Source organism: Polypterus senegalus, chromosome 6, assembly GCF_016835505.1.
Source record: "Polypterus senegalus isolate Bchr_013 chromosome 6, ASM1683550v1, whole genome shotgun sequence".
NCBI lineage: Eukaryota > Metazoa > Chordata > Cladistia > Polypteriformes > Polypteridae > Polypterus > Polypterus senegalus.
This window is the reverse complement of record NC_053159.1, coordinates 193,443,913-193,466,499: the sequence shown is the minus strand read 5'-3', so window position 1 is coordinate 193,466,499 and position 22,587 is coordinate 193,443,913. Positions and strand designations below refer to the sequence as shown.

The window sequence follows — 22,587 nt, the reverse complement described above, 5'->3', positions numbered from 1 at the left end:
GCTGACCCCTACTGCCCACCCTCTGTATATGAACTGGCCAGGAGGACCTCATTTTCTCGGCACGGCTGCCCGGCGGCTGCTCCCTGGTGTCCCGGGGGGCGGCCGGGCCGACGCCTGCAATGCGCCGCGAGTTGGCACGAGGACAAGGACTCGGGGAGAGGCGCCGCACACACTAATCACGCTGCGGGGACAGCACATCCGGCCACGATGGCCGCAGAGGGACAGCGTGCAGACGGCTTCGTCCAAATGGCAGCAGAGTTGCATGGGCAGCCATGGCTTCAGGAATGGGTGCCAGTAGCACCAACTTTCCATTTCTATGAACTCGACCCCCGCCACCCGTCGAGAAATCCCCTCTGTCCCCCATTGCCTCAGCCTGTCGTCCAGCAGCACGTGTGCCACCTGTTTACTTAGCAGTGACTCCCGAGAGTGCAGGTGACATCGAGAGGTGCCAAGATGGCAATTAAAGGTGTTGGGCACACAGGCACCTAATTAGATGAGAGCAGTGTGGGTCCCAGCAGCGGAAATAAAAGTGCCAGTGCAACGAGGTGCCCATCCCAGTCCGTCGGGGTGCGGCCTGTGCCCTCATGGCATGGATGTACGGTAGTGACCCGTCTTGTGAGGGCAATACACAAAAAAACGAGCAAGTGGGTCAAAGGTGGGCCAGCAGACACGGGGCTGAGAGCTCGGACCGTCGCGTGGCAACACCACTGCTGTGCACTCCCTCAGGTATCACTGGCACCGAGCGGGCACACAATGCAGGTGAGGACATCCCATCTAAGGGCAGGTAGGTACAGACATTCACAACAGGTATCCATGGGTGCCGGCCAGGCTCCTCCCCAGATGCCATATTAGATGCCAACCTGATGCCCACAGACCTCAACAACAAACCGTCAGCGGCCATGAGAGGCACAGAAGGGTGCAGGGACCAGTCAGGCCTGCGCCTGGGCAGCACGGTGGCAGTCCAGTGCCATCTAGAGGCTGAATGGGCCAACTGTCTATCGTTCAGCACTGTGGAGGCCGCTCATGCCAGGCGTGTGCACGAAAAAGGGGCAAAGGCAACGAGAAGTGAGACAATCGGGAGTCAGCCAAGCTAAGGCCACATTACAGGCTGTCCTCGATAAAAGTGACAGTCACCACGGGGAAAATAAAGTGCACAGAGAGGACGGCGAGAGCGACAGGGGCTTATTTCCATTTTAATGCAAATTACGGCGCAATCTGAAAAGTCACCATGGAAACAATCAGGTGATAAAAAGGGTGGCAGCCACTGTCCTCGGCCATCAGAGAGCAGTTCATAAGGTGGAGCTGTCACCTCCATCACGTAGGGGGACACGAGGGAGGAGGCCTGTCACCACCGAGGCATAGATGGGGATATTTAAGAGGAGCCCACCACCAGGGGGAGTCACAGACGAGCGAGTGAAAGAGCAGAGGGAACCACCAGGGAGCACAACATTACAGAAGGGGCACCGAGAGGGGGAGACAAGGAGCAGAATGGGGTCTGAGAGTTGGCACGCCAGAAATCGCCTATAGAAGGAGCAGGGAGACAATGCGCAGGTACAAAAGGCCATGGCTAAAGAGAGAGGGGGGGGGGGTCAAGGGGTGAAGACCACCACCATTGGAGACCACCTGAGCAGTGGGTGGATAGAGGGAGAGAGAGAGAGAGAGAGAGAGGATGGCTGCAAAGCGACAAAGAGGAGAGATGCACCACTAGGTGGCGTGAGGGAGCAGAGAATGAAGAAGTATGAATACAAGCAAAAGTAAAATAAGGAATACCAAGGTCTGGGGGGGCAACGGGTCAGTGGTAAGCTAAAGCAAAAGAGCAGGGACCACCAGCAGGGGAGCATAAGAGTACAAGTGAAGGAGGCTCATCCCTAGCTTGTGGGCTCAATGCAGACCACCAGAAGACGTGATGGACTTGGGGGCACCAAAAAAAAAAAGGCCGCACCACCAAAGGGAGACAAGGAGTAGAAATGAGGGTGGGCAGCAGGGGAAGCCTGAGAGCGGAGGAGGTTTAGAGGGGATGGAGGGTGGCGGGTAAGGTAGACCACCAATGGAGTATATAAGACAGCCACCAGCAGCACCAGTGGGCGATGAGGGAGTAACATTAGAAAAGGCCGCCTACAGAGAAAGAGGAGTACACAGAAATACAAGTAAAAGATTGGGGGACCACCCACGGCATCAGAGAAGACGTTTAGAGAGTGGAGCAGTAAAACAAACCACCAGGGGGCATACGAGAGTCAACACACCAAAGTCCTTTGTACTCCCTGTCGCCCTCTGGTGGTGGCCTTCAAGCAGCGGCGCTGCAGGTTATTAGGGTTCTCACAGTACAGGGTGGTTTTTGGGGGAGTTTGGCCAGCAGGGAGGGGGTAACATTCGGGGGTCTCCTCAGCTGTGCAGGTGAAAGAGAGGAGGAATCTGCCCTTAGAGCAGAGAACGAGGGTACACGGGGAGGCAGCATTACAAAGGGCCACCTCCAGAGAAAGACAGGGAGTACAACGGGCAAGGGACTTTCATCTGAGGGGCCCATGGCAGCAAGGCAGAGGAGGGACCCGCCCCTAGATGGGGTGACAGAGCAGAGAGAATCTGTTCAAAGAAGGCCGCGAGGGAGTACCGAGCCCTGCCACCAGGGGGAAGTTTACCAAGGGACTGGTCGGCCAATGCCAGCCAAGGAAGCAAGTAGATGAACGGGCACTTGGGTCAGAGGCAGATGGCGAGCACCCGACCCGACACGGGGGGGGTGGCACTGCACGCGGGCACACACCACCACCCTCCTCCAGAGCTCGGCCAGAGGCCCCCGCAGCGGGCAGCATGAACAGCTCACAGCAAGTTTTATTTGTACATCCAAAAAACAAAGATCCATATGTGGCACACTATATACAGATATTACATACGAGTGTTTATACACATATTACAGCATTTATACACAAGAAAAATATACATAAAAATGTAAACCTTTGTATACAAAAAATACGTTAAACAAATTAAACAAGGACCAATAACAAAAGGTGACTCGATCAGGATTAGCTCGTCCCAGGAGTACAGTACATTCAACGAGAAGAGGAACGGGGAGCCGCGGCCGACACCAGCCACTCAGAGGTATCTGCTTTATTATTGGGGGCAGTGGACCGACAGGACAGACGACACGCACTCGACAGGGCTGGGTATTGGGGCACGGGTGGCACGGCCCAAACTCAAAAGGGGGTGGACGAAGGCCTCGTGGCCTTCAGTTATTGCAGCAGTAACATTGTGACCGGCGAGTGCCTCCTCGGCTGCCGCATTAGTGCAAGTCCGCCAAGTCGACCTGTCCGGTGGGGGGCGCTGAGGGGACGGGGTAGGCTTTGTGAAGGGAACAAAGCTGAAGCAAAAAAAAGAAAGAGATTGGCTTCTTCATTAAACTACAGTTCTAACCTGATCACGCAGCGGCCTCCTCCACCAAAAAGGAACAGGACGAGGACCCTGGGACGAGGACCCTGGGACGCCGACTTGACACACGTTGTTCGGAGCATCAGAGGCACTTCTTGTATCGGCATCACGGGCCTCCCTAAACAGCAAGCTCTCCAGAAATTGTGCAAGACAAAGCAAAAGAAAACAGGAATTGCAGGAACTGCCACCCCAGAGGAGAATCCGTCCCAGAATGACAAGGGGTGCCCGCCAGGCTCCTCAACCCCACTACTGACATCGCCTACCCGGTCCAGAGACCCAACGGGATGCCCGCCCTAGGCCGCTCGAATCCACGGCATGGCTGGCGGTTATGTTGGGATGGCATCCCGCTGCAATTCTGCCGCCGACCGAGAGCCACGCAAACTACTAATCTTTACGTTCCCTTCCAGCCCCGAGTTTGAAGAAAGCACCATAGGAAGGATTGGACTCCAAGGCTGAAGCCGAGCCGATTTGGCAAAGGTGACACCGGGTACAAAGTGGCACTTTCAGCAGCAGCAGCAGCAGCAGCACACCGTGCCGGTCAGCCAAGTGCCCGTGTCGGCGAGACAGCCATGGGTTGAATGGCCTGGGCAGGCGAGGCACATGGCAGAGCCATATGCCAGGCTATGCGCTCGTGGGATCGCCAACAGCACCCGGCCCCCATATCTTCCTGTTTTTTTTTTTTTTAAACCAGGCTGAGGGTTTCAAACAAAGGAACAGCAGCAAGAGAGTGCGAGATGAGCGCCCAGCCTCGCCAGCCCAGCGCTTTGAGGACCCCCTGCCCTGCGTCACCATCACCAGAAATAAAGCATGCAACTGCTCGTTAAGGATGATCTTTATTTGTCCAAAAAGTTAAAAGCATAACAAATGGCATTTCTTTAAAAGGAATCCGATTATAAATATGACAAATAGGTGGGTGCCCTGCCTCGCCACTAGGAGCCGCTACGCGTCCCAAGTGCAGGACTGCTGAGCAGGACCACCGAGGCCTCCCCTCTGCCACCACCAGGGGATGCAAAGAAAGCCTCCCCCTCCCCCCACCCACCCTGAACCCCAGCAGCACCCCCTATCCCCCACCCCGGACCCCCAGTGTCCACTTGTTTGAAACCCTGGCCGCTCGTATCCTGCGTCGGCACATCGCAAATCGGCCTCACTTCTGCACGGTAAAAGGCGACGTGACGCTGGCGGCACTCGCGGCGGTGGCGCTAGCGACTGCAAAGCCGGCAGGGGGCGCCGTGGAGCTGTGGCTGGGCTGAACGTCCTTGGGGATGCCACTGTGCGACGACAGCTGGTGGCCGAAGGCGGCACTGAACTGAGGAAGCTGCTGTTTGGGGGGGTTGGAGGTCAGAAGGTCGTGTGCCGAGGAAGGGGTGGCAGAGGAGCCGACAGCAGCGGGCAAGCCACTGAAATTGGTGTGGGGCAGTGCCGAAAGGGCAACAGAGGGCTGGATGGTCACCGAGTGCGAGGTGGACGGGGGTGTGGACAGGGAGGTGGAAATCAAGTGGCCCTCGGCTGCCAACAGGTTGCCAAACTGACTGGGGTCGGCCAGGGTCATGGGGATATTGTTCCAGGAGGAGCGAGGCGGGTTGCCTGGCACACTGCTTAAGGGTACCTCCAGCTGGCCGGGCAGGATGGTGGAACTCATGAGAGGCGCGACGTGCTCACTGCTGAAGTGGCTGCTGGGAGGAGGCGAATGCGGCTGTTCACTGGCATACGGCTGCTGCGGAGACAGGAGATCCTCGGCTTTGCCAAGCAGGTGGGAGGAATGGCTTCGTGGCGAGGCGCGCTCGTCCTCGTGCAGCCCAGGGAAGGCAGATGGAAACGTCCGCTCTGCCAGGGGGCTCTGGCTGAGCAGTGGGTTGGAGGAGGCCACGGTAAGGCTGACGGTGGCGGAGGGCGGAGGGGGGGCTGCGCTGAACTGACCACTGGCAGAATGAAGCAGATTCTCATCCAGCTCCAGGCTGGTAAAGTTCTCGGTCGGGATGCGGCCATTTAGAAGGTCTCCCAGCTCGGCGCCGGTCACTGCGCGGCTCAAGGATGCCATGCCGCCTCCGCCGACGGCCGCGCCAGAGAAGACCCCCACGCCATCGGGCTGGGTCAGGCCCCCTATGGAGCTCAGGCACTCCAGGGAGGCCGTGTAAGAGGTCATGGCTTGCAAGGCTCGCTCCAGCTCCTCCGCCTCCTCGGTCGTGGGCAGCAGCTCGCCGTTCTTACCTGCGGGACACCAAGAGGGCGTAATTAGCGGACGGGAAGGAGCCCGTGACGCGACTCGGGGCTGCCGGGACGAGGGGGCCTACCTTCAAAAAGGTCAAAATCCTGCAGGTCGTCGGGCAGCCGGGGCAGAACGTCCGAGAAGTCCTCCTGATTGAGCTCCAGGTCGTTGGGAATGTCCGGCATGTCGTTGGTGATGTCGTCGGGGAGTTCGTCTGTGCTCAGCTCCGGCGTGGAGGGGCTTCTGCAAAAGAAGTTGGCATTAGCAGCTCCGGCACCCCCTCCAGCCCCGGTGCCGCCCACGGCGCCCAGTTACCTGATGCTGGCGGGCAGTGTTAGGCTGGAGGGCATGCCCAGATTGCCCTGCGGCACAGCGGGTGGGATGGGCTTCTGGGGCCGCCGCGGCCCTCTCCTCCGCTTCTTCTTGTGTTTTTTGGTGAGTGCTGGAGGTTTTGTTTTCCGCCGGGGCTTTCTCTGCTGCTGGTGCTGTACTTTGCGATTGCTGTCACCTCTTAGAAAATTGTCCTGTGGGCACAAACGCGGCCGTCAGCCAGACAAAACAGCAAGAGGGCAAGGCAATGGAGTGAAGTTTGACGGGCACGGCTCACCATCTTCTTGGCGTGCTCTTCACACAGCGGGGTCTGGTGCGTGATGTCAAAGACGGGTACAGAGCACTGCTGGCCGTCGGCGAACTTGGCTGTGCAGCTCGAGAAGAGCTGCTGGGAGCGGTTCAGGAGGATGTCTGAGAACAAGGGTCAAGGAAAGCATCATGGGATACGTGAGGATAGCCAGAAGCGACCCGCAAGCCCACCTTCAGACGCCTCCCCGTAGCGCGCACAAAGGATACGCTGAAAGCAGTGCCGAGTGTAGGGCAGCGCAGGAGTTGTGCACGCCTGCCCCTTATTGCTGCCCAAGCACAACGCAGGCGCCATCTCTCTCTGTTCTGGGGGCCGCGGACTGAAAAACAGAAAAGGGAGAGGTGAGGGTCTCAAAAAGAAGTTGGCGGGGGCCCCGTGGGCGGCCGAGCAGCTAACCGGCTGTACCTGCTGTGAGCCCGAGAGGCCGTCCTGAGTTCCTGAATCAGCTGTCCAGTGCAGTCCGGGTCCTTGCTGGCTGCGTGGAGCAACGCCTTCCGGAAAGCGTAGCGGCACCTCTTCTGCCGTGTGGCCGCCCTCTCCAGGCGGCATAGGTGCTTGTACTTCTGCTGCAGATAAGTGCAAAGTCGGGCCAGTCGATGGCTCCGCAGGGAGCCGACTTCATCCTCTGAGCTGTGGGCAGGCAAGAAAACGACTCCTGTGAGGCCGAGTCCGGGCACCACACCAACTGGCGCTGGAGACGGCCGATTCGCTCTTTTTGCACAGGGCGCGAGTCAGCGAGTCATATGAATCAATTGGTGGGCACCAGCAAATTGATTCAGAGAGGTACCCCAGTACTGCTTGGGCACAGTTGGTATCGAAAGGCACAGTGCCAGTCTGAGTGACGATTCTCCCGACTCTTTCAACTGAAACTCTGCTAGCGAACGAGGACTCCCTCACGGGCAACGCTGCCATTCACCATCCAAGAGCAACATGGAGACCATCAACTGCATCCATCATTTCAAGTAAAATATAGAAACAGGATATCAAACCAATACGCATGCATCCCTTTGAACGCGGCTGTGAAAAAGTATTCGCACCCACCCTGGCACCACACACATCTCTGCACATTTGTCTAAAGATCTGAAGCCAAGCTATTATGACAAAATGGAACCAGAGGGCTCATGGGACCCCTTTTTCTAAATTGCTAACAAAGCCGCACAGTGTGAAAAGGTAATTGCCCCCCACATTCATTTCCTTAAACAGCTGACCAACGTTAACTGATAACGCAAATCCGCGGACTGAACACGGCCGGCCCTCTGAAACTCACCACACACCCACCGCCATCACCATGAGGGTTCTAGAAGAACTGGCGGCACGGAGCAGAGGAAATCCCAGAAGAGGAGGAAAGCAGGAGCGGGTTACTAAGCCATCGGTGAGGCTCCGAGACCGCAGTGCACCACAATGAGAACACACTGGACACACGAGAGGAGACCACTTGGTCCATCAAGAGGGTCCGTGTAGCTAATAGCAAAGACGTCCCAGCGTCTCGCCCACATTCTTCTTGGAGCTTCAACTACACGTGTTCCCGAGGTTCACAGCACTTTGCGTAAAGACAGCCATTATGTCCACATGGAGAACACTTGGAGCAGGCTGGTCTGCAAAAATGAGCCCAAGGGAACAGCGACGAGTCAGCAGCCAAAGAACGGCAGGTCTGTCGACTCTCAGCTTCGCTCGGGACACCACGATGAGACGGAGAGCGAGAGGAAGATAGGAATTTATAAAAGAGTAGCAAGGTGGAAGCTGTCCGAGAGTCACATCAGTGCGATGACCCACAAGCCATCGGAGAGAACGACTCGCTGGCGACACACAGCCTGCAATATGACGTGCGTACAGGAGGAGTGTACGGACTATTCTGGCACTTCTTTTATTCTCTTTTTATTGTAGTTTTAACTTGAGTAATTGTACAACAAAAGTGCCAAAAAAGAATAAAAAGACAATGTCTCATTGCTGCAATGACAAAGATTTTGATTTGATGTCTGCCAATCAACAGGAAGAACATCAGACCTACAATAAAACACGGCGGTGCTCATGCGATTTGCCATTACTGAAGCAGCCTTGAATTCTGCACTTGACCAGGATATTCTTGAGGAGAACATCTGGTGAACCGTCCAGGACCTGAAGAGTCATTGGGTTCAACAGCAGAATAATAAAACTGACTGGGCCACTCCAAACCCTCTGAGCCCATCAAAGTCCTCACCTGAACCCACACACACGCCTGACACGAGCACTCGACGCTCGCAAACCTACCAACGCGTCTGGATGGAAGAAGCTCTGCCAACAAGAGTGGGTGGAAAGGCCGACATGACATGACAGGAAGCAGTCATCACGTATTGAGACTACGGGGGCTCCTTGAACCAAGCAAGTCCTGATCTAAAATACGTCACGTGTTCACTCGGGTTCCTGTTCTCCTACGTTGCATTTTGTCTGAAGGTCATTCGTTGTGGAAATTACGCAAAACCAGAGGCCACCAGGGAGGGGGCAAACACTTTGTTGAATGTGCAGTGCTGTGAAGAAGTCAATCACAGCCCCCAAAAACCAGGACTTAACCTCCACTGAAGCTAATCGCACCTCACCACTCCACTGTCTGCGCCATGGCTACCAAGGAGAACACCAAGGCATCCCTGACTAGAGCTCCCTCTAGTGTCTCAACTCGCCTCCTGCTGGCACAGCTGGCTAGCAGCACCACTGCCCGCCCTCTAGTGTCTGAGGGACTCAAGTGCAGGACAAGGTCTCCAAAATCACTCGACTTGACAAAGAACCCCTCACACAGACCCAAGCGCAGATTTCTTGTGGTTCACTGTCGGGGAGACAGAATACAAATAAGCAGAACATTTTAAATGACGCGTTTTCATGATGTCGTGCTCGAGCCCCCTCAGTTAAACAGAGTCATAGCCAAAAAACATTGGCACATCTTTTAGAAAACCGTCCCCATTCCAAACGTCTTGGTCTTTGTGTTTATTTCTATTGTTTGCATTGGAAAAACACAAAAAACGAATAAAATCAAACCCCAATCTGATCGTCTTCCTTCCACACAGAACTCCAGCAACGGCCTGGACAATTCCTGGGACACTTAACTTCACATGTGGTAGCAGAAAGAATAACTGTAACCATGAAGGAGTCCCTTACACTCCTCTAATGGAATTCTGCAGCACTACTCTTCATCATCATCATCTTCATCGTGCGCCAGCTACTCCAGGTCTCTTAAATCTGAAGGGCGTCTTCTCCCAGCTGATGTTCAGATTTCTCCGCAGTGGCCTCCTTAATGCCAACTCTCCAGTATGCTTTGGGTCACTGTCCTGCTGGAGACGTGTGACCTCTTGACAGAGACCCGAGCTTTCTGACATCGGGCCCCCACACTGCACTCCAAAATTCTTTGGTAGCCTTCAGATTTCACGATGCCACACACACACACACACACATAGCCAGAAGCACAATGACACCCCCAAAAGTATCAGTGAGCCCCCACCACGCTTGACCGTCGTGAACGGTGCTTTGTCTTTGAAACGGTACAATGATGTGCTTTACCAAAACGCTCCATTTTGGTTTCTTTCATCTGTCCAAAGGATGCTGGCTTCTCCAGGTAAGATTTCGTTTTTTTTTTTTAACTCCAGTCTGGCTTTTTTTACGTCTCTGTGTCAGCACTGGGGTCCTCCTGGGTCTCTAGCCATAGTGTCCCATTTCATTCAGATGGCAGTGGCCCACCTTGTGAGGTGACACTCTTGTTTGTACCGGTCTGTGTCTTCAGGTAAGCCCAACTTTGAATGGAGGATTAAGAACCTCAGTCAAGTCCCAAACAAACACTCCTTCACTGCAATCTTCCGGCCACGTCCAGGGAGGATCGCTGCATTGCCGTGGACACAGAGACGTGAAGATCTATGGAGATGGACTTGTAGCCTCGAGGTGCTCTTCCACAATTTGGATTCTCAGATAATTCTTTGCTCTTCTTGTTTTCTCCATGCTCAGTGTGCAACGTGCAGACACAAAGATGGAGTCAACGCTCCTCCATTTGTACTGGCGAGGTTTGTACGCGGCCAGCACCAGTTACTGGCCGCAGGCGAGTTTACATACAAATGAAAGGAGCATCAGTTGACTGAAATCCAGTTATTTCTTACAATTTTGGAAAGGTGCCACTAACTGTGCCCAGTCCATTTGTGGAGTGAGCAGATTGGACCCTCTTCTCTTCTGTGTTGTTCCAATGCAAAGAAAAGGAACAAAAATAAACAGGTGAAGACCACCAAAGCATTTGGAATTGAGGCCGTTTTCTGGGAGGTGGGCAGGGGTGCCGATATGTATGCCCATGAGTGTATAATTTATTATATGTGGTAGGACAGCTACGATACCCTTTGGAAGTAGTCACGTCTTTCGTCTGACAGCCCCACGTCAAGCCCCCCCCGTTTGAAAGTCGTTTTATTTACACTTTCTGCCCAACAACATTCGCGTAACAAGAAAAAGGCAACATCTCTGAAAACCAATACAAAATAAAAAGCTACGATGAACAACAGGGTGGGAGAAGTGATCAGCCTCCTTATTAAATACTGCCTTGCCCACCTAGACGGGGGTCTCCTTGCCCCTTCTTCCTCGTAGACCTGGTGGGCTCTCTTCAAGTCCACCCACAGATCGGCTTTGAGTCAGCGCTCCGACTTGGCCGCTCAAGGACATTCACTTTCCTGCCCTTAAGAGGTAACGCTGTTTTCTGGGCACTGCATTTGGGGCCGTGAGCCTCCTGCCCATCTTCAGCGCTCTGGCAGAAGGCCGCAGGTTTTCCTCAAGAATTTGGGTGTAACTGGCAGCATCGACTTTTCCTGTTAATCCCGGCCAATCGTCCAGTCTCCTCCACCAAATAATGTTGCTGCCGCCAGCATGCTAAATGGGAGGCACAGGGCATTGCCTCTGGAGTTCAGTCCAAATCTCCAGTTCGATCCTGGTGACCATAAGACGTGTTGTCACCTGGCATCACAATCTTTTGGTTCCCCCAAAATCCAACAAACAAGACATTCTTATAAGAGGCGTCCTTCGTGCCACCCTGCCATACAGGCCAGCGCTGTGTAAAGCAGCTTGTGAGGTCCTTCTCACACACACTGACTGACCAATCGCATCTCTCTTCCCTCCTCAACATCCTCTTGGCCTACGAGGTGCTGCTGGTGCTTAATGCTCCGAACAGTACTCGGAAAGACCACTAGAGCCTCCAAAGTCTTTGTGTCCTCCTTCGCCTAACTTGTGCCTTTCCACAACTTTATCCTGCACCTTTCGTCCATGGGGAAGCCTTTGAGGGGCTGGCAGAGGGACCCCCAAGGAACTGCTGGGTTTACTCTGAAGTCGTCAGAACCGCTACACTGAGGTCAGGTGGTGTGTGACCTGCAAGATGACTGGCTGGACCTGAGCAGGAGGGCGAGGGTTTCTGTAAGGGGCTGATCACGAATCCAAAGCTGCTATGGAGCCAATCCCAGCCAGCACAGGGCACAAGGCAGGAACAAACCCCAGGCAGGGTGCCAGCCCACCGCAGGGCACACACACACACACCAAGCACACACCAGGGTCACCAATGCACCTAACCAGCATGTCTTTGGACTGTGGGAGGAAACCGAAGCAGACATAGGGAGAACATGCAGACTCCACCCGGGTCTCCTAACTGCGAGGCAGCAGCGCTACCCACTGCGCCACCGTCATGCCCTAGATTACAAAGTTTAAAACAAAAAAGTATTTTGGACTTTCTTAGAAAATAGTGTATTGTACTTCACGTATGTTTTCTTTATGAGCTAAGCGCATATTTACTTCAATAAATCACTATTACTTTAATAGACGGAGTTTGGTTTGTTATAACGAATTCCATTTAAAACGAGTAATTAGTGTCGGGCCCCCCGTCAAACACACTATGCGAGAGATTTCATTTCCTTCTATTTTGCCCCCTTCATCGTGTCGTTAATAATGACAACTAAAAGCGAGCAGAGCAGACACCCGGGCAAACCGCACAGAATCACGAAAGGCTTCAACTACTTTAGCGTCAGACCCACTAATTAGTAACAATTTAAAAGTACAATGAAAATCAGGATGAAAATATTGTTAGAATGAAAACAATGCATTATTCCCATCTAACTGCTTGGTACATTAATAGATATATCTATCCAATCATCCTCCAACCTGCTATATCCCAACTACAGGGTCACGGGGGGTCTGCTGGAGCCAATCCCGAGCAGGGCGCCAGCCCACAGCAGGGCACGCGCGCACACACACACGCCAAGCACACACACACACACACGCCAAGCACACACTTGGTACGTTAATAGATTTTTTTTTAGTTTTCTAATTTCTAGATTGTTCCCAAAACACAGAACTTGGGAAAGGAATCCAATTAAAAACAGAAGCTGGTTGGAAGGGGGTCCCCAGGACCCCTGGTCTACAGGCACTGTACATGAATTATCCGATTAGACGTTTGCACCCATTTTGGGGAGACCCACCATCTAGCACAGAGATTTCCCAGGCCCTGCTGCCAATTCAAACGAATCACTTGAATGAAAGAATCAAATCAGACAGATGAATGGCATGCCCCCCACACCCCAACCCCCCCCGACTGGTACACCACACACACCTGTCCTGCAAGTACCTCTCACGTAACCTCCAGGTGTAATGATATGGCGGCATGTGCTCAGCCTCCTCATCGTCCTCCGCGCTGTCCTCCGACCAGTCGAGACCTGCAAGTTCAAGAGGGGACACCGTGAGAGGCGCACAAGGCAGTAGTGGCACACCTGGCTCAGAGCGATGCCAGGCCAGCGCTGCCCCCCCGCCATACCTAAGTGAGGGAACAGGTCTCCTTCCTGCTGCTGGTGCTGTGTGCACAGTTTGACCAGTCTCTGCAGTCGGCTCAGGCAGGCCGGCGGCGGAGTGAACTTGCTGGGCTTCAGGATGACGCTGCTGGCTTTCACAGAGTCCACCAGAGGGGCAGGCCCGGAGCTCGGCAGCAGGAATGACGCGCCACCAGCCGGCTTCTTGCTGGGAGAGTGGCTGTTGGTCTGGGCCGGCGCCAGCTGGGCACCGCTCGGAGGCGGAGGCGGCTTGCAGATGACCGGGAGGGGCAGGGGAAACGGGCGAGGGGACGGAGCGGAGGGCTGGATCTGGGTGCACTGTGGGGAAGGTGGGTGCAGCTGAAGAGGGGTGCAAGGTGCCGGCGAGGGGCTAAAGTGCTCTGCTTGGATTCGGACAATTTCTGGCATGGCATCCCCCAAGCGAAGGCGCTGATTCAGGGCCAGCTTGCTCTGCAGTTTCTTCCTGACAGCCGAGCCTTTCCTGGAAGCGGCTTCCTCGCCCTCTGCCTCTTCCTCATTGAAGGCAAAGGGGTCGAGGAGCTCAACGTCGGGGAAGTGCGCCAGCGGCCGGACGCTCGGGGGCGACGGCACCGGCTCGTCCAGCCCGTTGGGGGTCTTCAGGGGAAACGAGGGCACCGTGATGTTGAGCGCCACCGACTCCAGGTGAGAGCGTGGCCGCAGTTCCTCCATGGCGTCATTCTTTTTCTTGCGCTCCTTCTTTGGGATGAAGCCGAGGACCTGCAGATGACTGTTGCAGTACCTGTAGGGAGGAACGGAAGACGAGATATTGAGGCGGGCGAGTCAAGCCCACGGGAGACCCCCCTCAGCCCGGCCGAGACTCACCTGCGGTCCTCCGACTTGGGGATGGGGTTGGTACAGCGCTGGCTGTTGTACTTTGCCACATATTCACATTGCTTGAAGGGCGCAGTCTTGTCTTCGAGGACGTGGCGGATACAGAAGGCGTAGCCGTTGAGTCGGCGCTGCTTGCAGAGCTTGGGGCTGTACGAGCACAATGGCTTATTGTCCACCTCCGAGAAGTGAATGTGTTTGCCTTCGTACATCACGTGACTCTTGTCCTTGTGAACATCAGCTGATGAGAGAGGGAGGACAAGACACAGGTCAGACATCTTTAACTTTGGTGGTCACCGTAGGAGAAGTCAGAGAGCACAAACCACGTGGCACATGGGCCCAGTGAAGCCCCTCGTGCGCCAGCGTCTACGGTAATACGCAGGCTCAGCACCCTTAAATGACCCATCTCCACCGACAGACACCTGATTGACACACAAGAGCCCACCACGGGCCAGCACTACCTAAACCAGGGCTGGGGTCACTTTGTGCTGCTGGTGCCCACATTGTTTGGCACCCTTGCATCTGACGTTTGCCACGTCTAAAACCTCCTGAATAAAGTGAAGCAGCGAAACTCACGACGGCCCAAATGAAAAAAGGAAACGTGGAAGGAACACCGGAACCTCAACCATTAGTGGAAAGCAGCGAGAGTGAACTGGGCATCAGAAGCGGACATGGGTAGTCAACCCGACACGCCACACTGCACGAGCAAACCGCCGTGACAGGCCTGGTGCGTTCGGCTGCTACAGAGACCACCGTGGCGCAAGTCGGTGCAATCAAGTAGAAGGACACGCAAGACGTCAGCCCACTAAGCATCGATCACAATGCAGCAACCGCCAGGGAAACGTGGAGGTCGCCAAGCCTGGTGCTGTGGTGGTAGCCCACGATGACACAAGGGCCCGCCGCACTGAACGTGTGGATCAGACACTGGCGGCCCACCCACCCGTGCAAAGACACACACTTGTGCTGCCCTGACGGTGTCTCCAAACACGTCACACGGAGGACGTGTCCCAAATCTGCTGCAGTGACGCGGTGGACACCCGACGTACCCCCTACGGTACCCCCTACTTCTCTTACGCATGACAACAATCATCTTCTGAAAAGGAATTCAACGCCAAGGAGGGGACGTCATTAATTCAGTTGACTAACTTCGTCTCAAGTGACTTTTCATGTTGAGACTTCATGACGCGCGCCGAACGAACAGGAAACGCAATGCACTTGGGATGGAGGCTTTGGAGTTGACCAATGAATGATCCTCAACTTTCATGCGAATTCAGGGTGGGTGCGGATGTTTCCAGAAGTTTCTGTTTCGCGATGTTCATTCACTGCAGACCTTGAGCCTGTGACTGGAGGACAGACATTTGGATTGGGCCACACAAGTCAAATGACATTCTGTTCTTTATTCCAGAGGATGTTTGTCCCCATCGTTTTGCCCAGAGGGGACTGGGCGGTCTCATGGTCTGGAATCCCTACAGATTTTATTTTTTCTCCAGCCGTCTGGAGTTTTTGTTTTTCTGTCCCCTGGCCATTGAACCTTACTCTTATTCGATGTTAATGTTGATTTATTTTTTTATAATTATGTCTTTCATTTTTCTATTCTTTAATATGTAAAGCACTTTGAGCTACTGTTTGTATGAAAATGTGCTATAGAAATAAATGTTGTTGTTGTTGTTGTTGTTGTTTGCCGTTGATCAGCACCTCTGGCTGGCATTCTATCATAAACTTTTAAACTTTGTCTTGGCCATCTCCACAAAGCACAACGGACAAGTAAAATATAAAAAACACGCCATTTTTAAGTGGAGTAAGAATTCTTTTAAGGCTCAAAGACAAAAACTGAGCAATAAAATGAAGAAGGAGAAGACCGAGGTTACTAAAGCAAGCACAGAAAGAACTGACATTCCGCTCCGCTCCAACGGGCCTGCCGAAGTGGGCTTCAGAAGGTTAGGGTGGGCCTGAAAATAAAGAAACCATGAAAGCTGGAGTCGTACGCAGCGGCCTAAGAAACACGCAAGTCGGTGGGAAGTTGGGGGCTGCAGGAGTATTACAGATTATTGAGAGGGAAAGACGAAATAACCCGAGTGCTAAATGAGGGGAAGAAGAAAAAGAAAGAAAGACGGGACATCAGCACGAGAACAGCCGAGAGCACCGGAAACCAAGGAGCAGAAGCCCTCTGGTCGGACAGAAAACGAGGGGCGCGCGGTGGAGACACAGCGAGACCACCAATGGCAGAGCGACTGCAGGTAACAAGAAGAGCAAGCAGACAATCCTCACCTCCCTGGCCAGCGCTAAGCCTGCGCGGGAATTCTACGCAATTACGGTTAAACCCGAGTCCGGCAGCACGTTATTCCTGTTGAAATCAATTCCGTGTTTTTGACTCCGTTTTCTGGGGTAAACGATCAGAAGGTGTAATTAAACAAAAATCAGTAAAAAATTGGGGCAGGGTAACGCCGAGAGGCCCCAAACTGAGGAACGTTGGCTTGCGGCGATCCAACAATTAAGATACGTCAGCTGGCTTAATGCACAACGCGTGGAAATAAATGGCCGCCGTTTACAGGTCTGACAGGTGCGGAGGCCAGTGAAACTCGTCACCGTCATTAGGGAGCAGGACTGCCTCATCTCCACACGTCGGTCTTCCTCATCTCCACACGTCTGTCATTACCACAGCAGCAGCCAGCAATAATAAAATAGAGAAGATGGCGAGCCGCTAGCAGGCAGGTGATACGGACGGAGATGAGGAGGTCAGCCTTCACTAACTAATATGGAGAAGTTTCATTAAAGACCAAATGGACGCATTTAATTAGGAAGTGCAATAAAACCTTCAATGCGGAGCCGCTCACGAAGGATGAACGTCAAGGGCCTCGGGGCACACGTCCCCACTGGTCACAGGGAATTTCACATTAACGTGACAAAGTACATCGTCACGCAGGGAATTGTGGGTATGCGAAATCTGTTCCAGGGGTTAGGACTGTCACCCGGGGACCACCAAATCTCACCTTGGCATTCTGCCGAGGAGAAGAAGGATGAGCGAGGTTCAGCAGAATGGCCTGCTCCTGTCAAAACACTTCTGCTCCCATTAGCAACAAAGAAAACTGCCGGCCTGACATTGACACTACAAAGACAGGAGGTCACGGCAGCGGCCATATCACGCCATTACGCCGTGTCTCATTAGCGGACAGGCACTCCAAGGTATTACTGTCGGCCATTATGGAAGGTCCTCTCTGTCATTATTAGTAACTCATATTCTTCTGCTGCAACACTACAACATGCCATTAGCCGATGGCCCCCCAGGGACTCGCACCCTGGCATTACCCCTCATGGTTACCAGGGCCCATGTCACAGGAGCGTCACGCCGTCAATCACTTCTAGCATTCCTCCAATTTCCTTCATTCGAGACAGGTGGCAGGCCAGCCTGATAAACGCTGACAAGAATGTCCTATAAATCCTGTGATGTCCAGCGTGGTGTGGCGGGCCACTGGCTCGCTTATGGGGCGTCTTCTGGCCCAGACAGAAGCGAGTGCCATTATGAAGGACACTGCGGCCCTCTGTGGGACACACCAGCAGAAACCCGACTTCACGTGGGCGCCTTTATAGTGCCTCACTGGGCCTGCCCTTTCAGCAAGTCCCAAGTTTCCTTTCTTGTATTTGAGGGGCGTTGTGATTGGTTGTTTGCCGAGGTTCTGTAAAAGGCAAATAACACACAACCGGACAATCGCCATTAGCCCACTAGGCTCATGGCTCCTCGTTTCACGAATGACACCAGTGGGCAAAGAGATGTTTGCTCTGGATGACTCCCGCCTCTGGTCTATGCTACGCCACGTGGGTGGCACTCTTACTGGATAAGTCAGGCGCCCAGTGCCAGTGTGCCCCGCAGAGTCAGGCTATGCTGGCAGCACTGAGTGACCACAGGTCATCGAAGACAAACTGAACGTACCGCACAGGACCATGACAGGCAGCTACGGACCGGCCACAACAGCCAGGGAGCTCCTGTAGTGCAGCGACACGAGGCAAGAAGAGGCCATCCTGCCCAACAAGCCCATCAATCCTAAACTCCTCCAACATCCTCCTGTCCACCACGTTACCTGCTCACTTAGTCCATGTGGTCTGTGGTTCTCTTTGTGAGGAAAAACTTTAATGTTTGGGCAAAATTGATCCTTAATGGGTTACCATCGTGTCCCATGTTCTTGTCGATGAACTGCACTTAAAACAACTCGGTCAGGTCATCTGTTTATCTCCATTTGGTTCATGTCCTTCAGTCTTTCCTCCTCTCCATTGCTCTCTGTCAGCCTCACTGCTCTTCTCTGGACTCCCTCGAGTGCTTCTCTGTCTTTTTGAGAATATTATGGAGAATACCCAAACTGCACAGCACACCCTCCGGATGAGGCCTCACAAAGCTAATGAGGGCATAACCTCTAGACATCAGGGCGCTAGATAACCCGACATCTACTAGCATTCGCAATGGCTTCTGTCAACTGACCAGTGCACCAGGACTTCCCAGCTCCTTCTCACAACTGGTACTTTCAGGTTTCAGACCTCCCAGGACACGCAACTTTACATTTTGTTGTCCACATATCTACCTGCTCCTGCATGCCCGTCAGCTTCGTCCGATTCTCCATTACCCGTTTATTACCATCATCAGTCTTTACCAGCTTTTTATTTCTATTCATCTCCTTAACATCTTTTTAAAAGAGCAGTGGCCACGGAACGGACCCCTAGGGACACCATTTAAAATCACAAAGTTCTGTTCCTGCCGCCATAGTTCATCTCCACACTGCGGCCCACTTCTATAGCACGATCGCTAGGATAAAGACTCGACCTCCTATGCGCCTCTGACTGTTGGCGTGTGCTCCGCCGTCCTAGACTTCCTCCATATTGGTGACACATGACCTCCTCTCCTGAACCCATGCCAGCTGCTCATTAACGCTCCCGTCTGTCCCTTAACAACTGCATGCGACCGTTACGCTCACGGGCCTGTAGTTCTGGATCAGCCCGGTCACCTTTCTCACACCTTCCAGCTTCTAAAGGTAATGAAGAAGTTTCTCCTGTGTGCAGTTAGAATCCTTCAGGCACACTTTTCATCTTTGCCCTCTGACCTCCTTAAACACTTGAGGAGAGACGTCACCAAGTCCTGGCCATTTGGTCCATGGCAGCCTTTTTAGTCTAAGCAGCTCTTCTCTCTCTCTCTTCGCTCTACAATTTCCAGATCTCTCAGTGCCACCTTGGCAGCCTCTGAAACTGCTGGGCAGTCCACGACTTAACTTCTGAGAGCATATACTGCTATTCCAGTGATTCACCCTCACCATATCGAATACACTTCAGACGCAGAGCTCCGAGAACATTCAAACACGAGCTGAACGGATGCCCTCAGCTTCCTCATGGCTGTGGTAGGCCCTTTAGTTATTTATCCTGGACGCCGTATTTGTCCGTTTCATTCCTTTACGGTTTCATTTTTAGCTCCGCACTGCCGCACTCTGGAGTTCCACGTCAATTTCTTGCCGCTTGTGAAATACAAGATGAACTTGTCCTCCATGACGAGTAACATGCCGCTTCCAAAGCCACTCTCCCTTTTTAAGACTTTCGTCAAAGTCTGGTCAACATGCACCCCAACGAGATGGGCCACTTCAGTTATGCTGCAGGGTGATGACATACGGAGGTGAAAGCAGGCCAAATAAATCCGATTCTGAAGGACAGCTGCCAGAAGTATTTCACATGGCGAGTACGGTCAGTCCTGGCCCACTGTGTTCTCATGCTGTAAATAGAAAATCCACATGAACGTCCTATGAACTCGGACGTACCGATTCAGAGAAAACCAAATCCTCCCGAGTTCTCGGACGCAACGCTGACCTTCACTTCAGTGAAAAAAAGAAAAAGAAGATCACCTGGTCAGCTGAAGTTGGGGCCAAGTAATACGCGCGGAGGAGTGAAGACGCTAACTGAAATGTACCGAATGGCTGATGACGGCTTCAAGACACCCTGTGTGCAGAAACGAGTCGCGTGCATTGCTCGGCTGGGATTTGGGCCTAAACTGTTTTCAAAGCTGGAAGGTTCTGGAGGTCTCTTCTATGGACTCTGGTCAGGTGACTGATTGACTGGCCATTCTAGAAGCTTCTTCATTCTCTGAAAACCAATTGAGATTTTCCTTGGCGGTGTGTTTGGGATCCTTGTGTCTTGCTGAAATGTCCCCCCTCGTTTCGTCCTCAGCATCCTGGGCGATGGCAGCAGATTCTTATCAGGAATGTCCCGCTACATTTCTCCCTCCATTCATCCTTCCTTCAATTCTGTCAAGTCTGCCAGTACCAGATGCTGTGTTCTTGACATCCAAAGAGTTCCATGTTGCTCTTCTCTCCCAGGATTCCATCGGTTTGTCCAAATGTTGTGCAGCAAACTCTCAACGAGCTTCAATGTGCTTTTTCTTCAGCAGCGGAGTCTTGCATTTACAGAGAACGACGTCGATGCGTTCAATACTTGCGTTACCCGCTGTACGTTTAGTTTGTCTTTGTGTTTTCCGCAGAGCAAATAACAAATCCAGAGGAGCCCTGTGTTTCAGCCCAACCAGAAATTCCCGTTCATGTGAACACACTGAAGTGGAAGGTGAAACGTCACAAGCCGGAGCTTCGACCACTTAGCTAGCAGATGAACGCAGCGTAGCGACAGCCCAAACATTTACACAGCGATGGCAGGGCATTCTGGGACATAACCAAGACTAACTGTACGTATCTGCAGTGCCAGGACATTTGTCTTCTGAAATGCCAGCAGATCCGTTTCCCCCGTAACTACACTCACGCCTTTCTAGGCCATCTCTGCTCATCTCCCATTTAAGAACTTTCTCCCTGACTTGGTGGGCAGGCAGAGTAATCAGCCCCGTGGTCTTCAGTGGCCAACGTCGTCCATGTCAAGTGATATTTAGGGTCGGTTGTTTGCAGAATAGGGCGGCACGGTGGCGCGGTGGTAGTGCTGCTGCCTCGCAGTTAGGGAACCCGGGTTCGCTTTCCGGGTCCTCCCTGTGTGGAGTTTGCATGTTCTCGCCGTGTCTGCGTGGGTTTCCTCCCACAATCCAAAGACATGCTGGTTAGGTGGATTGGCGATTCCAAATTGGCCCTAATGTGTGTTTGTGTGTGTGTGTGTGTCCTGTGGTAGGTTGGCACCCTGCCCAGGGATTTGTTCCTGCCTTTCACCCTGTGCTGGCTGGGATTGGCTCCAGCAGACCCCCCGTGACCCTGTGTTCAGATTCAGCGGGTTGGAAAATGGATGGATGGACGTTTGCAGAATATTTGAAGTCCTAGCTGTGTGGAGTCTGTGGACCTTCTCCATGTACTCAGACTTCCACCTACATCTGAAAGACAACCAGCCAGGTTGGTTTGTGTCTGTAAGTCACATTGGCAGCCACACCATGTGAACTTCAGAAGAGGTCATCCACCTCTTGGCCCGACCAGTACTGGGATGGGAGACCATCGAGGAAAAGCTTGGGATTCTGCTGGAAGAGGGGCTGGTGAGGCCAACAGGGGGCGCCTACCCCGTGGTCTCAATGTGCAGTGGTGGGGACACTAGGCTGTAAAAATGCTGCCGTCCTTTGGCGAGACCCTCTGTGTTCATTAATGATCCCCGGGCCTCCTTCGTAAAGAGCAGGGGTGAGAAGCTGCCCACCACAGCCTGGTCATCCCGGCCCCCTAATCACCCCCCCGCAGCTCATGTGTGGTGGGTGTACTGGCGCACAAACGGCTGCCGTCGCCTCATTCGGGTGGTGGCACCGCACTCGCTGTGTGAAGCGCACTACATTCATGGAATGAGTTATTAATATTAAATATTAAATCTGCCTGCGGGTCTACGACCGCCGAGAGAGGCCTCAGCCATACATACGTGAACGTGGCGGGTAACAATCGGCCTCGGCTCCGTCTCAGGTGTGCATACGGGGTCTGCAGGCACGGCAACACGCACTTGGACCTGCCAGCTTTGGCCTGCCGTGTACGGCTGCGAGTCTCCCTCGGCTCACTTGTAACCTTCAGAGTTAATATTTGAGCCGACGCTCGCCAATGACTCCTACAGAACAACAAACGGGTGTCCCGCCTCAAATAAATAAACAGCCGACTGTGTCATCACGTTAAGAAGAACGACTCAACGCTCACACAAATCAGCCAAAATAAAAACGTACTGCCCAAATCTCTCCAGAAATGACAGAGACGTCGGGAAGAGCAGGCCTCTCTCTACTCAACAAGACAAAGCTCTGGCCATGACAAAGAGCGCTGGCGCCAATCAGGACCAGGGCCGAGCGAGGCACAGGGCAACTGACATGGGCACCACAACGAGCTCAAGTGGAACGGTGGTGGTCACGTGGTGGTTTGTGATGGGCCGGGACAACATGCCATTGGTCACGGCAGATTTCAAAATCCTTAAATGGCTTACTGGTCTGAACTTCTCATGACTTACAAACCTGAGCGCACATTAAGATCTCAAGATGCTGCTCTGCTTAGGATTCCAAGGATTACTAAAATAACAGGGGGGGGTCGAGCTTTTAGTTACAGGGCCCTTAAACTGTGGGGTGGTCTGCCTGCTACTATAAGAGACACCCCTTCGGTCTCAGGCTGAAGACTCACGACTTCAGTTTAGCACACCCTGACTAGAGCTGCTGACTAACTGTGCAGACTGTCATTAGCACTAAAACACAAGTCACATGACAGCTCTAC

General features: G+C 53.3%; 1 protein-coding gene across 3 annotated transcripts in view; it reads right to left on the bottom strand.

Annotated features, from left to right (window-relative positions):
* Window positions 1-4,491: 4,491 nt before the first annotated feature.
* The window catches only part of ino80db (INO80 complex subunit Db), a 28,734-nt gene continuing 10,638 nt past the window's right edge, over window positions 4,492-22,587 (bottom strand). For 2 of the 3 annotated variants that reach the window (XM_039757871.1, XM_039757873.1), the window contains exons 2-10: window positions 13,907-14,153; window positions 13,051-13,823; window positions 12,850-12,952; window positions 6,669-6,893; window positions 6,473-6,582; window positions 6,234-6,367; window positions 5,942-6,150; window positions 5,712-5,869; window positions 4,492-5,628 (exon numbers count right to left, since the gene is read on the bottom strand). In XM_039757871.1, coding sequence (XP_039613805.1) covers window positions 4,565-5,628; window positions 5,712-5,869; window positions 5,942-6,150; window positions 6,234-6,367; window positions 6,473-6,582; window positions 6,669-6,893; window positions 12,850-12,952; window positions 13,051-13,823; window positions 13,907-14,124 — 2,994 coding nt within the window. In that variant the 5' untranslated portion in view covers window positions 14,125-14,153 and the 3' untranslated portion in view covers window positions 4,492-4,564. The remainder of the gene's footprint in view (window positions 5,629-5,711; window positions 5,870-5,941; window positions 6,151-6,233; window positions 6,368-6,472; window positions 6,583-6,668; window positions 6,894-12,849; window positions 12,953-13,050; window positions 13,824-13,906; window positions 14,154-22,587) is intronic. The other variant, XM_039757874.1, reaches the window with a different exon arrangement.